This window comes from Callorhinus ursinus, unplaced genomic scaffold, assembly GCF_003265705.2.
Source record: "Callorhinus ursinus isolate GAN/ISIS: 27379988/994484 unplaced genomic scaffold, GSC_fseal_2.0 scaffold1, whole genome shotgun sequence".
In the NCBI taxonomy this organism is placed as follows: Eukaryota; Metazoa; Chordata; class Mammalia; order Carnivora; family Otariidae; genus Callorhinus; species Callorhinus ursinus.
Window position 1 is genome coordinate 60,141,493 of NW_027397063.1, and position 15,811 is coordinate 60,157,303.

Here is a 15,811-nt window from a genome sequence, read left to right on the forward strand (position 1 = left end):
TGTGACCAAGGTAGGGAGAGATACCTCCATGGGCCAGAAGCCCCAAGACCTGCGTGGCCAGAATAAGGTCACCTCTCAGTGCTGGAAGGAAAAATTAGAGCTGTATTGGAGGAGGGGTTATTTTGATTTCAGTTACCCATGTCCAGAATCCAGGGAAGGGGCAGACTTAGTTTAGCACCGGGGACCTGCCCTGCTGCAGGAATCCCCTACTCTAATAAAGAAGATAGAGTGGAAATGTTCTAAGAACTCAATGTCCAGCAGCATGCAGGAAAGAATGGATATTCAGGTGTGGTTGGCTCAAGTGTCTCTGTGATAGAGCCCCTTTTTCTCTCAGTAGTAGGGTCTGGACATCCGTAGAACATGAGATGGACCTTTCTTGGAAATGCCTCCCACCGTTTTTCAGTCATTGTCCTGAAATAAGAGAGTGAAAACCCTGGGCAGAGTCTGCAGGGAACAGTCAGGCTGTCTGTCATTTCATTAGCTCGGCTCCCAGGAGGCAGGGACAGAGTTTACGGAGGAGTGAATTGGCTTGGAGAGCACCACCCCCACTCCTGGATGGGCTCCCCACATCCCCCAGACCTGGCTTTATCTGCAGTGCGCCAGAAGGGCCCGCAATGGGCCAGAAGGGTGGGAAGCACAAAGTACTGCCAACCCTCAACTGTAGGCAAATGGTGGGGAGCAGCGGCCCAGGTATCTAAAACAGCAGATGATCTAAAAGTCCTTTATTCTTGAGCACCCAGGTGGCTCAGTACATTAAAAGTCCTTTATTCTTGGTCTTAAAATGCATCACATAATTTCGTTTTACAGCAGATCTTCCTTCCTACGAATGTGTGGCTTATATTATTAAAATAAGTTGGCATTTCCCACCCCGGCAAGTGGTGGTAAGAAGGCAGTTGACCTAGAAGCATTCTAGGTAGGAGAAGACCCTTTGTAAGACTAGGAGATACTGTGTACATACCTGTGTATCACATGCATGCCCACCTGCACACACATGTCCACATACACCAGACTGTAATTGTTGAGACTCTGTGAGGCGACTTTGTACATGGGGCATTTTGCCCACATGGTGTCATCCTCGGGCAGCAAGTTCCCAATGCCATTACCTCTCCAGAAGCAGCATCAGGGGTGAGACTTTCATAAGCCTCCATGGGAAGAGCTGACACTCTTGGTGCTCATTTGTCCGAGTCCTGGCCCACATCTCCTTCAGTTTTTCCTGACACGGACCATTCAGCCTTCACCAGTTCCCAGGCATCTAATCCCCCTTGGCCCTGGCTGTGGGTTCAGTGCAGGATTGAGACCTAATTCTCACCCTGGAGAATTGAAGGGACATGTGAGTGGGACAGCTATATGGTCTAGCGACCCAGGAAGGGCTCCAGATGTCAGGAGCACCCTCAGGAGATTACTTCACCAGATGCTCAAGAGCACACATGACTCAGAAAGCTGCTGTGCAATCTGGGGTCTTTGAGATGGTGCCTTGGCCTTCTGTGTTGATACGAAGTCATCATAAACAGGCACGAGATCCACAAGACCCACCAAAATGAAGGAAATGCTCTCTTCTTCCATACCCAGGAGGTGAGCATCCGACATCAGCAACTTCCCAAAGATAATCTCACCTGGAGGAAATATCTCACGTTATTTTCTTGAACAGAAGAAATACAAGTCAAAAAAAAAAATCTTCTCAGTTCTGTTTTCTTTATAGGCCAGCTATAAACTAACCCCCATCCTCCCTCAGCATGCAGAAAAACTATTTGAATACCTTGAACTCTGGGGTTGTCGGGGATCACCCAGTCAGCTGGGTAGAAGCCTAAGTTCTAAGTAGGGTGGACCTCTTCTAACTGCCTATTGTAGACCCATTCCCAGTAAAAAAGTAAATAAATCATCACCTCCTCTGCACCGTGGGCCAGAGGAGTTGTGGAGGGGCCATTTCGTGCTCAGTTATCAGCATAGGGATTGTGTGCTTTTTAAGTACAAGAGGTGACATCTTTGAAAATCACATAGGGCTGCTCTCTTTAGTGGAATAATTTTAGACAAATCCCTGCTAGAAAGTGCTGAGGCTCTGCTCTGCCAGACCAGCTGGAAATCCTTGTGTGCTCTAAACCCACAGTGGTTCCCCCCACCCCCACCCCTGTTTTTTTTTTTCTCTTCTGCCTGCAGGGATGGAGTGGAGGATGTTGACAGCCAGGGAGATGGGAGCAGCCAGCCAGATACCATCTCCATCGCCTCCAGGACCTCTCAGAATACAGTGGACAGTGACAAGGTAGGACAGTGTCCCAACCTTCCTTCCCCTAAGACTTCTTGTTGGCTTCACCACCCCTGGAGAATTACCCCAGAGGAATTTCTCCCACTATGGAGCCCAACCTCAGGAGTCAGTTGTCTCTTTGTGCCAGCCGAAGTGGAAAGAACAGGGCTGGAGTAGGTATGTCACTGTGTGGAGATGTCGTCTGAGTGGATAGAAGACCAGGTGACCAGCCAGACCCCTCCTGTCATGGGAGTTTAGCAGAAGTGACGAGGACGTGGCAAGGGTGAAGGGTGAGAAGGTCTGGGTCTCCTGTCCTCCGGAGATAGCCCGCCTGGGCTGCTTGGGTGGCTCTGCCTCCTGGCTAGCTGGACCTCAGGGGCTGAGGCTGGGATAGTTTCCTGAGACCTTAGTGGCTGTGACTGGCTTATATTTATAATGATTGAATAGGCTCATCTAAAGTTAGACCAAGACCAATGATTTGGCAAATGGCCACAGAGATGCTGGTTGGTAGGGACCTCTTCTCTGAAGGGGCTCCAGTGGAGAGGATACCCTCCTCTGGCCAGAGTATCGGGGCTTAGTTCCTGAGGGGCAGAGGACCAAGAAGTGGTGTGGGAAGCAGCTTGGAGGGATGTAGTAGTCTTTCCGAGAAAGCCTGGTCACTTGGTCTATTATATTTTGGAGCAAGTAAGCAGAAGGTAGGAGTTCTGAAGGAGAGTACAAGAAAGGAGTAGCGAAGACCCAGTGTATTTGTTCAAGCCAGGGGAAGAATTCAGCTGTCTAAATTTGGCAGGAATGGGAAGATTTTTGTCTCCAGCTCTACTCTCATTTGCTTACCTCAGGGTCAATGAGTATGAGATGATCTTTTGCTGCATGTTAGCGATTTTATGAATGAAGGGATGGAATTCCAAAGATGATTTGGCCCTAGTCTATCAAGACCTAGTGTGTTGGTCTAGTTCTTCAGCCTCAGGCAACAGACTGTGTCCTTGCTTCATTTTTGTTTTCTATGTTATGGAGTTTTTTTTGAAGATGATCTGAATTCATTAGGATTTTTCCTAATTTTTTTTCTTACTGGGATAAAAAAAAAAAAAAGACTGTGCCCCCCCAGACCTTCCAAGATCATGGTGCTAAGTCATGCTCTAGACTAGTATTCAAGAACATTCAAGGTAATTCTGTCTGACATCCTGCCTTCAAGTTTCTAGGCCATTTTTGACTATCAGAGTAGACGGAAAATTGTTTTTTTCCACTTGTAAAAACATACAAAGAAAACTATTCCTGTACTTTCCTTTCTCCTCTGATCTGTTGTTTAGAAATGTAACCTAGAATATCCTATGAATGAGTGTTTCTTTTTAAACAGTCAGTGGGTGGGAAGCAAAATGCAGCATTTCCCATGTTCTGAGAGAGGCTCTTAGTTTCAAGGTCCAGGGGATCCATCCCTTCCAGCTGCTACTGCATCTTCCCACAGCCCTGACTTAGACACAGACCCCTGTGCCAGAGCCATTTGTCTTGTCTTCGGCTCCAGCCATTCCTTGTCTTCTGGCAAGGTAAGTGAGATTAGAACACTTCCGATGGCAGGCATGTCACAATTCATGAAGAATCCTGGTTACTTACATATTATTCTATAAATAAGGAAACTGAGGCCTAGAAAGATTGAGTAACTCACCCAGGAAAATTCTGGTAGTTCGTGGAAACGCAGGAACTAGCACCCAGATCATTCTGCTTCACTGTCATGTTTTTTCTTTCACTCCAAAGGTCAAGGCGTTGTACTCCCAATGCTAAGATGAACTCAGCTGGTCAGTCTTTCTGCACATTCCACAAAAACATTAGTCACATATTCTTGAAAAAGCACCCACCACATGCCCTAGCTCTGTGCTGGATACTGTAGAGAGATGTGGGTTATTTGTTGAATGTGAATCCTTATTTGTATAATTCTCGTTCGATGTGTGTCTCTCTAGTCAGGCCGTTAAGCCTTGATGAGGGCAAGGTTGTCTGTCTGCTTCACTGCTGTCCCTGGCCTGCAGCACACACAGATGCTCAGGAAAGGCTTGTGGGATGAATGAACAGAGGGAACACAGTCCCTGATCTCAGGAAATTCCAGTATCAGGAGGCAGCTAAAACAGCAGGTCGGAAAGCAGCCAGATATACAAACATTGTATTTTTAAATATGCTCAAGAAGCCTCGAAGTTTCCTTACCTCCAAGCAGAAAGCAATTGTCAGCTGGAGAACCTGGCTTGTTGGGAACACGAACCCCCAACTCCCTTCTCAGGCCCTGGGAAACATGGGCAGTGGGTCTGGGGATGATGGGAGATTCTGTGTTTTATACAGGAACCCTGAAGAATCACCTAGAAGTAGTCACACTTTCAGAATAAAACAGAGGGCCTATCTGTGACCACATACTATAATTTAGAATGTTCTTACTCTTCTGACACAGAACAGTGATAACAGGACAGCCATGTGCCCTCCTTCACCTACACTCCCCTTCGTCAGACAAACCAGTAAGTGGTATCTTTGAGTTCAGAGATGTATCAACAGTGTTAAATTTTCCCCTAACTGTACCAGAAAGCCAGGAGACTGGTCTCTGTTGCTTTCCAGGTGGTCGGGTGAACAGACTCTGAAGAAGAGCAAGATAACAAAAATGGACTGATTCAGGAAACCGAACCACATTCAAGAGAAGGGCAAAGAGGGGCAGCTGTGGGGAGGGAATAGGGCAGAGTCCCTCCACAGGGATCAGGGTCATCTTAACAATGGGTTTCTAGAAAAGACCCCAGTCTTTGTCTTCTAATCTAGAAGAATAGAACAGTGGCAGTGCTATGCTGGGTAGATGAGGAAAATGTAACCATTAAAGAACCACAGCTTCGGGGCCCTCAGGTACCTCTCCAATCACCTTTTGTGTATTTTGTGTGCTGTGGTGGGGTGGAAGGAGTTTGGACACACCCAGGTTCAAATCCCAGCTCTGGTGGTTACCCTCTGTGTCCTGTTGTGTGAGTTATTGCGCCTTAATTTCCCTATCTGTAAGACAAGCACATTTACTTGGCACCTGTTAGACATTCAGTAAGGGTTAATTTCCCACGACTATTGGAGGGAAAACAAAAGTTTAGATGCTCTGAATAAGAGTACACAATTATTTCACAAACTGTGAGGATCTACTTCTTGAGTAGAGTTCTGCCCTCTTCCTTCATTAGCTAACTGACAGCAGATTCTTTTCCATACTACACCTAAAGGGAGGTAGCTTCAACTTACCTGTCTATAAACAGAGCAAATCTACTCCTCTTTCCATTTGCTAGCCCTTAGGATCTAAGGCTTAGATATTTACTGTTAGCATTGGCTCATGGGTTATTTTACTAGTTAATGGATTATAATCCATTACTGTTAGGTATTCATTTTAATCCTCAAGTTGTACCATCTTGGGCTGGTGGCAACCCCTGGGCTTGAGATATTTGAAGATGGTTGTCTTCTCTCCTAATCTTCTGTCTAGAAGTCCTCAGTTTCTCCAGCTGTTTCTTGTATTAATGTATTTTCATGCCCTACCATATCCTGGCTGCCTTCCTCTGGATTTCCTTCAGTGTGGAATGATCGAAATGAAGTGGGGCTTCCAGAATGGTACATGATCCTACAGATGTGATCTAACTAATACACATTCAGCTTCTTGTTCCAGGGCTACTCTGCCTAGTTTCCTCCCTGGTACATGTGTCTAGTAGTGGTATTCAGTGTTGGCTCATAAACTTTCCATGCCTGCTTGCACTGGCTGCCCTGGTTGCACAGCTCATTTAATAAGCTGAGTGTTGGGATACTTTGTATCTATTAGATTTTCTCCTGTTTAGTTCCATCCCAGCATTCTAGCATATTTTGAATATAAGTTATTTTTTTGTCCAGCATGTCAGCCGCATCTCCCAGCATTATCAGATAAACATACCTTCTGTGGCTTCATCCAAATTCTTGCTAAAAAGACAGGATTGAGGGCAGAAGACCAATGCCCGGCCCCTTTTCTCTACAGCGGAGGATCTGGGGTTGCTTCCTTGCATTGTAAATCCTCCTATGATGAGGAATCAGTCTAATATTGTTAGTTCTTCATTAAATGCTGACAAAACCAGCAAGGGTGCTTCAGGAAATAGCATTAATCACTTTCTCCCAAATTGCTTTGGTTTAACCCTCAATGGTTCTGCATAGTTAAGTTCTAACTGTACCTGTCCCGTGCAAAAGTCTTATTGCTGTAAAGGCAGATGGGTGTGCTTGCTTTGTTTGATTGCGCTCTGAGCCCTTTTCTCTTCTTGTCCAAAAATATGCTCCTGCTCTTCTGGGCACTGTAGAGAGTGTTTTGCCTGTATGTGCATTACGAAGCGGTGGGACTTTGTAACCATACTTCAAAGAAATACAGAGTTATAGAATTCCGGTGAAGTGAGCCTGAGTAATGAGGTGGCAGTGAAGAAGTATCTTGTTTAACGTGATGGATGTCTGCCGAGTAATTTCCAGCTAATGGTACAGAAGTGGCCACCTGCACTGTGCTGGTCCCTGTGCATCTATCTATTTACTGTTTAGGGTAGGCATGCTGGGACGCTCAATAAATGCTTATTGAATTGAATATTACAAATCCATCCTAGTAATATCTACTAGGAGATACTAGGAGAGTATCTCTCCATCAAAACATGTCTATTTCTAGACATGTCCAGGCTGGAGACAGGGAAGTCAAAGTGAAATTGAGTTGCAGATGCTATTCTCTGTAAAAATTGTAAAGGCAAAATAAATGCTGCTGGAACATCCCAGGGCTGACTGTTTTAAATGAAGAATTTCAGTAACAAGCTAATGTGATCTAAGATACAAGGTGGGCTAATAATGGCAATGTGCCAAAGGGGGATAGGGAAATGTATGAAGAAGCCTGGAGATTTCAGGATCTAACTTAATATATTGTTTTTCAGCCATACAGTCAAATCAGTGGGTCATAGCCAAAATTTTGTTTCACTGATTGGTAAGGAAGGGTCAGCTTAGAGACAGTGAGGGCCCAACTAAGGGGAAAGTCAAAGGATGCCTACAGATGATACCTGTAACAAGTGTGGCACAGCCTGACTGCAGGAGCCTTCTAAGAATAGATTTCCCTAGAGCCTCATCTGGTTTATCAGAATTTGGTAATCCTGACGCCTACATCTTGAGAGCACTTAGCAAGCCACTAGGTGTAAGGGCTGTAGTCAGAGAAGGTTCAGCACTTGAAGGTACATTGGTGAGGGCCCAGCCCCTACCACTGGTGCATTGGTGAGGGCTCAGCCCCTGCTGTGATGCAATGATTCTGCATGAAAGAGTGTCTGGAGCAGAGGAGACATGTGATGGGTCCCCGTCTGGGTTACTGCCGGGCACTCCCATGCGAGAAAATGGACAACATGCTTCCTAGAGTGTTAAGGACCCACAGATCACTGGGTTTGGCACTGAAGAGATAACCAGACATCTGGAAATGTGGAGACTCAGCAGTGTCAGGACTAATAAACATCCTATTAGTTCACACAAGGTAATAATATTCTTTGCTCGACAAATTCTTAAAAACCATCAAGATGGCCCACCCAAGGCTGAGTGTCCAAAATGCAGTTGTGACAGCTCGTTAGATTTAGCTGTGGTGCCGGAGCAGATGAACCACCTGCTGGAGATCCAGCCCATTAAATGCATTCTACGAAAAGCAACAGAAAATGTGATGGGAAGATCCCTCAGCACTTCTGCTACTCTCCCCTTTGTCTCAGTGGGGCTGAGAGCCCTAAAATAGTTCTTTATAGGGAGAGATTCATGTTACTTCCTATCTAGTAACAAAACACTTTCTAACCCCTGAACAAATGAGAAGAGTACATAATGGTACTTCCAGTTACCAGGGTTTGGAGAGGATGTATCAGAAATCTAAACTTGACTTTATCAGCAAAGCGGTCCTGAGACTCAGTCACACCCCACCTCAACAGTGCAGTGGGTCAGAATTGCCATATGAATCCTAGGTAGAGGCATCCTGATTCTTTTCAAGGACTCACTCGTCACTCCAAAGTGGGAAAAATGCCATCTCCACTTTCAAATTTTAAGTGCAAATCGTGGCTTTCCCCCGAGTGTTCTGAATAACCCAAGCCCAGGACTAGGTCTGAAAACAGCTTTTGTTCCTAGTTCAGTTCCTGTGGTGGACAGAGGGGGGGATCTGAGCAGGGGGGAAGACAGGCATTGGTGGGCAAAGTCCAGCAGGGGATTTTCCTGCTTCCCCCCAGAAACACTGCTCCATCCTCTTCTGAGCGGCGTTCAGCACAGTACCAACGTGCTGGCTTTTTGGAACAAACTGATAAAGTGCGAGGAGTTGAGGTTGCAGGTTTTCCTCTAAATGAAAAGTTCCTCAAATGAATGACTGGCTTCCAGCTATTGCCTATGACCAACGGCTGTGAAATCCACTTTTCTGGAAAACTCAACCTGGGTTCACAGGGCAAAATCACGATGGCATTATTTTACCTAATATTTTGATTTTTACTCCATAGCTTTAAAACCTCCCTTGAGAGACCCTCTTTTTAAAGTGCCGATCATCTGGAAAAGCAAATGTGTTTCATAAGCAACAGTAGCCCACGAGTCACGTGCTGCACACGGGCCAATTGCAAAGAGGCCCAGAAGTGCTCTCAGGATGCTTGGAGCATGGCAGCCGCAAGGCATCTCCTCAGTTCTAGAGGCGCAGGGTCCAGGGATTGGTCACAGAAATCGGGAAACTGCAAATGGTGATTTGCTGGTAGATTAGATCTATGTGTGGTAGCTGCAGGGGTGGCCACAGGCCAGATCTGAGTAGGGGTGAGTTTGGACCTTGGAAACAGAAGCTAAGGGAAGAAAGGAACTATACAGGTCATCTATCCCTCTGCCTTCATGGACACGTTTAAAAGAAACAAAGTGACTTGCTCAGAGTCACAAAGCCGGTTAGTTAATGGCAGACCTGGGACTGAACCTCAGCTTAATCTCCTGCCTGTTAAATTGGGTTAAAAACATAGTACTTTTGTAGCATCCCTGATCGTTTAACTTTTAGAACCTTGAAAGCAAAACGAAACACTACTGTTACCCCTTCTCCCACAGCCTCTGCACCCCCCTGCCCTGGCCCGTGCCAATCTGTGATGACCCAAGGAAATTACAGGGTGGTTCCAGAGCCCAGTCAAGCACCTCCAGGGCTGGCATGGGGCAGAGCAGGGAAAGATAACTTCCCAAGTATGAATGCCTGTCAGACTCTTTGATACCAAGAACTTGTGACTCATAGAGTGGCCTTGGTGGGAGAGGGATTCTACCCTAGACAGAGTCTTCAGGCCTCTCAAGGCAACTTCTTGGTTGGCCTCTGAGAGCTTGGCAGCGAGCACTGAGTTGTGACAAGGCTGATCCCTGCCTCCAAGCTGCCTGGGAGCAGTGAGTCCTGCCGCAGCCCAGCATAAATATGAACTCTGTTTTTTAAAAATCTCGGTGGAAGGAAAAAGCAAATTTGAGAGCAAGCCAAGATGTTAAAGTGGATTAGCTGGCGACAGTTCAAGGCAAACAAGACCCAAGTGAGTATGCCTCTCGCCGGACACATACTGCTCGGGAGGAGGGGCATGAGTGGGGAGACGGCACAGGTTGGGGGGCCAAGGGCAGAGAGAGAAGTGGCGGCTCTCAGAGCAAGGATTTTACTGGCGTATTCTGCACAGACCTCTCAGCATACCACTTACCTTTTCCTTCTCCTGTGTCAGTTAAAAGGTTCTTTTAGCGTAGAACAAAATGACTGTGAATGCCTTATTAAAGCTAATGGTAGGGGTGCCTGGGTGGCTCAGTTGTTTAAGCGTCTGCCTTCAGCTCAGGTTGTGATCCCAGGGTCCTGGGATCAAGCCCCACGTTGGGCTCCCTGCTCAAGTGGGGATCCTGCTTCTCCCTCTCTTTCTGCCCCTCCTCCCCGACTCTTGTGCTCTCTCTCTTGCTCTGCTCTCTCTCTCAAATAAATAAATAAAATCTTTAAGAAAATAAATAAAGCTAATGGTAGGGGAAACAGGCTATGAGAAATACTGCTCTTAGCAAGTTGAGCTCGTGGGCAACTAGAAGTGACACCAGGAGTATGGTGTCTGGTGGTAAGCCATCCTGGCTGGCACGGAAATTAACTCTCTTAGAAAATTCAAGCAGAAATGTTGCTGGAAATGAATATTTGGAGCCACAGCAGTGAGACTAGAATGGATGGAGCAGAGGAAAGGGGCTTCAAAGTGGTGGTTGTGCTTTAAGCTGGAGCTACCTGGAGCCATGAAAACATGACATAGGTTCTCTGTGCCCACAGCATGGGATTCTTGGGAAAGGTCTGTTGGATAGCAAGTGGGTAAATATTACCCTGTTTCTTGATCTTGAGCTTAGATTGGAAATGCTTGCTTTGGGTTTACCCGCCTAGCAGCTTAGTGTCACATCCTCACGGCTGATGGCTACTGCCCACCCATCTGCCATGACCAGTGTAATGTAGTAGATAGAGAACAGGCGCATGTGGGTCTCAGAATTTGTGGCATTGGAGTGAGGTGATGTGATCCTTATGCTAGAAAACAGGGCCTTGTCAAGAGAAGCCAGTGTGAACGTCCTCTATGGTGGCCCTCTATAAGGAGCCACAGTGAGGACGGGACTTGGGCTCCATGCCTGTCCCTGGGCCAGTAAGTAGGAGATGCCTTCTGAGGGGCAGCAGCCTGATTCTGCCCTGATAGCTCTTCCTGTTGAGAGAAAACTGCTAGAAGAAGATGCAGGACTATGCACAGGAGACCTGTAAGAGGTGTCCTTTCTCTAGCTTCAGCAGACCCTCAGCCAGCCCTACCAGTCTCTCTTTCCATTCTTCCCTGCCATGGGCCACGCAGACGTGGCCCTGGCCATGCCATGTATCAGAGCCAGGGGGCAGGGTTCAGCCTTCCCAGATTTAAGGACAGCAAGATGAGTCTTCCCTGTTCAGAATGTTCATCTCCTGTACTTTTCTTAATGCTCTACTTGGCTCCGTTTGAAATTGGTAATTGCAGGGAGATGTATACACTGACTCCAAGCTCAGGAGAGCTGTTCCTCTAATCTTGCGTGGCCTCTGCTGATGTTGGCCGTGGAATGCTTAGTGAGTGCTCCCTGAACACCACTCTTAGCCTGTACCAATGGCAAGGGCTTTTCTTCTCTCAGAGCTTGATGATGTCCTCAAAGGGAAAGAAGCCTCTAGCTTTTACTATGTCTGTCTCCTGTCTCCTGCTAGCTCCTCTTTCAGCTACAGGAATGGGGTTTAAAAAGTTGCATTTACTATTTGCTGTCACGGACTTACATACACATGGAAGACATGATTTAGTGAGCACCGGAGGAGATGAAAAAGGCATTGTCTTTTCTTTTCCTTGGAATTTTGATGGATGCCACCTTTTTATCTCACAAATTCATCAGCCATTTATTGAGCTCGCCTATACAGCAGGCACTGTTCTAGACACACAGGTCATGGCAGTGACCAAAACTAAACACCTTGCTTTCCTGCTGATATGAGCCTAAATATGCTCCATTTTAAGGCATTTGGAATTCACTGGAACTGACTTTTGTCTCTGTGACTGATACTGTTGCAGCTTTTATCTAAAAAGAACTCAGCATTTCTTTTAAAAAGATCATTTGGGAACACTTGAAGGTAGTCCTGCAATTTTTAATTCCCTGATTCATAACAATTTCAAATTAGAATGCCAGATTTCTCTCCTTCTCTCTCTCTCTCTCTCTCTCTCTCTCTCTCTCTCTCTCTCTCTCTCACACACACACACACACACACACACACACACACACACACACTATATTTTGGCTCTGGTTGCAGTCAGCACACTCCTGATTAGAGAAGGTTTATGTTCATGGCAGGTGGACAGACATTCTAGACAAAGACAAAAGAGCAGGAAGTATTCAACATAACCCCCAAATGCTTTTAAATTTCATCTATCTCATAAAACAGGAATATCAGAAGGAAGTTGTTTTTAAAAAAAAATATTCTAATTTTTAAGAAAAGATGTGAAGGGATGAGGAGTAGAGGGGGAATGGTTTGTTTAAGGGAGGTGCTTCGAATTGCAGAATCTGAAATCTGTAATGCAGAGTCCAGCTCTCCTCCCCACCCCCACTGCACCCACAACCCCCCAAAACAAGAGCAGTCACAATTTTTATGCCTTTTTCCATGGGGTATTAAGAACATTTATTGCATTCATGAAAAAATTTTTGGAAAATCCCCAAAGAGAAAGATTTCTAGGATATGTTCTCTAACATTTAAACTCAAGACAGTGCTTCTAACAGGGGAATATGAAGTCCAAACTACTAGGTTGGTTTTGTTATTTAAAGAGCAAACTAGTTGGCACAAACACTATCACATGACCAAGTGAAAAAGATCTGTGAGCAGAGAGGAATGCAATTAGAGGTAAAACAGAAAATTATTTCAAATATATTTGAAAATTATTTCAAATGATTTCATTCTTTTACTCAGTGGAATTTTATTGAGTGTCCACCGATGGCAAGATACCTTGGAGATTCAGAGTATATAAGAACAACCTCTGTCCTTGCATATCCCAAGTGTCTTATATGCTGCTGTGGACGCATTTCATGTATTTGTGAAAGGGGACAGTTGTACTTAGCACTTCCTTTATGCTAGCTGCTTTGCTGGGAACCCGAGAAGTTACAAAGAGAAAGTGTCAGATGAGAGACATACTGACCACACTGTCTGCTAGGTTTTGTAAAAGAAGCATACCCACTTTGTGCAACAAATTCAGCCTGGCAAATTTGATGGCCTCTACACCAAAAGTGAGATTTGAGCTTGGCCTTAAAGTTCATCTTCCTTTCTGCTTCTCCTCCTTTGTATCAGTTTTGATCCCAAAATAGTTATTCTAATCATGGACAATATGCAAAGGAGAAGTCCTACTGATACATATGTATCAAAAGAATTATTTTGTTTTGATGTAGAATTTGACATTTTTTTTTTAAATGGACTCTTCGCTCTGATGGGAACTGTTCAGAAAAATCATTAGACTACCAAAATCTTCTTATACTTCCTCATAATTATTTAATTAAACCTGTTTTTCCTTAAGCATATGCGTTCAAGATTCTTAAAATGAAATGAACTTTCAAAGTAGTAATATATGCATGTGTTTCAAAATGTAGGTATTCTTCCTGAGAGATTCTTTAAAAACATGAAGGCTCATATTTATTTATTCTTCTTAAAAATGTTTAAACAAGTAACAGCATACAGTAAGTACTGTTTTACACTTTTTCCGTGTAACAAATGTGGGTAATCATACAGTAGGTCATGTAGTGCTGCTTCATTCCTTTTGATGGCTACATGGCATTCCATTACCATAATTTATTTAACTCATTCTCTATCAATGGGTATATGGGATGTTTCCAATCTTTTCCCATTACAAACAAGGCTGTAATTAATAGCTTTGTACAGATATAGTTTCTCACACTTGTGAATCATATTTTAACAGAGTAACTTCCTAGAAGTACAACTGCCCCTTTTAAATTTTGATAGACGATGTCACATCACCCTGTGTGGGTGTTGCCCCAGTCTGCACTCCCTCCAGTTGTGTGTAAGAGTGCCAGTTTCCCCACAGTCTTGCAACATAGTGTAGCATCGATATTTTTATCTTTTCCAATCTGATATCAGATACTCTAAAAATTAGCCTTATTCATTATTGCTCTGGTATGTTTTGTTTAACTGATAATATTGCCACTATATTATTTTCTCTTATTTTTATTGAAGTGTACTTATTTTTATTGAAATGTACTTAAATACTTTAAATAGTATTTAATCTATACTATTACCCAAATGTGACTTGTGGGCTTGTCTGATTAATGTTAATTATACTTTTGTTTCTATGGAGAGAGTACATTCCTAATTAGAAACATCTGGTATACCTCAAACTTTTTAGATTTTTTTTTTAAAAAGTGAAATATGTATGCTGAAAATGCATACAAACTCCTAAACAATTGAGTGGACAGTTATAAAGCGAATATACAGGAAATAACCATGCAGGTCATGGCTTTCCAAAAGCCCCCTGTGTGCCCCTCCCTGATCACAACCCTGTTCTTCTCCCCTAGAGGCAATCATTCTCTTAGCATTTGTAATAATACTGACCTTACTTTCCTTTATGTTTTTACCCCTTTTGAATGTGTCTCCAAGCAGTGTAGTTTCAGTGTGGCTGTTCTTTAACTTTATATGACTAGAATTATACTCTGTGTGTGTGTGTGTGTGTGTGTGTGTGTGTGTGTGTGTGTGTGTGTCCTGCTCAACACATATTTTTATGGAATTCATCCGTGCTGATGTGTATAGGTCATTAATTTTCATTGTTGTATAGTATTCCATTGTATGACTATACCACAGAGTATCCATTCTCTACATGGGATGTTTGGGGCTATGGGAGCAATACTGCTGTAAATATTTTTGTATATGTATCCTTGTGTGCATGTGCTTGAGTTTCTCTAGGGTGTAAAGCAAGGAGTGGAATTTCTAGATGAACGAAAAAAGAATTGCCGAGTAATAGGGTATATCTTTATCTATATCTTCAACTTTACTAGTTGGTGTAAACTATTTTTTGATATGCTGGTACCAAATTTCCACTCCTCCCAGTATATGTGAGATTTTCTGTTGCTCTGCATCCTCGTCTATACTTGATACTGTCAGACTTCAAAATTTTTGCAGGTCTAGTGGGGATGTGGTAGTATCTGCTGATGGTTTTAATTTGTATTTCCCAAATCACTAATGAGGTTGAACATTTTGTCATGTCCTTATTGGGCCTTTGGACTTTCTTTTGTGATGCCCCATTCAAGCCTTTTGCCCATGTATCTAGTGAGTGATCTAGGGGTTTCTTGTATGCATTTTTAAGAGTTCTTCATATTCTAGATACTAATATTCTAGATATTAGTCCTTTATTGGTTATACATGTTGTAAATATCTGTTCTCACTTCGTGGCTCGTCTTTTTACTCTCTTTATTCTGTCTTGATAAACATAAATTTGACATTTTGAAATCAATATATTTGTAAGTTAGAGGTTCATATGATGTCATGTATGAGACATTTCCTACATTTAGTATTCTAAAATATAATTCACCATTTATATCTCCTCAGAATAATATAGCAACATGGAAACTTTATATATAATGCAGATTTCTGTCAATCCCTAAACTTTCCTCCTCTGTTGTAATGAAAGAAGAAGAACTACTTGACTTTTTGAAATGTGTTTGTCTATTGTCATACATCATATAACAGGTTATACAGCTAAAGCAATGCAATGTGTTAGGAAAAAGGTGATAAATATCTTGGATTTGGAACTCAGTTGTCCAACAAATAGATCTGAGACATAGGGAGGAAGTCTTCACATAGCAAAACTAAACATCTGTGCTCACAGGAAAGCCTCTTGAATCCTGATTTTATATGTAATTCTTACCTTCATGGCCATCTAGTTACTTAGCCCATAAGAAAATAGAAGGGGAGACAGTTACTTCTGTCTAGACCCACTAGTAGCCACAAAGGCTGAGCTACTGTCAGCAAGAGAGGAAGCAGAAAAGCCCTGAGAGCAAAAGCTGATGGATGAATTAAAACTCTTAACAGTTTGTTCTATTTAGTGA

The 15,811-nt window shown here is 43.7% G+C and overlaps 1 protein-coding gene and 1 long non-coding RNA gene across 23 annotated transcripts in view; one reads left to right on the top strand and one right to left on the bottom strand.

Moving 5' to 3' along the window:
• KALRN (kalirin RhoGEF kinase) overlaps window positions 1–15,811 on the top strand; it is a 647,217-nt gene that overhangs the window by 434,511 nt on the left and 196,895 nt on the right. For all 22 annotated transcript variants that reach the window (XM_073894515.1, XM_073894519.1, XM_073894546.1 and 19 more), the window contains exon 33: window positions 2,155–2,257. In XM_073894515.1, coding sequence (XP_073750616.1) covers window positions 2,155–2,257 — 103 coding nt within the window. The remainder of the gene's footprint in view (window positions 1–2,154; window positions 2,258–15,811) is intronic.
• Window positions 722–4,031, bottom strand: LOC141373122 (uncharacterized). Its single transcript, XR_012378816.1, has 2 exons — window positions 3,900–4,031; window positions 722–1,613 (listed from the first exon to the last, which is right to left on the bottom strand). It is a non-coding gene; the product is annotated as an uncharacterized lncRNA (long non-coding RNA).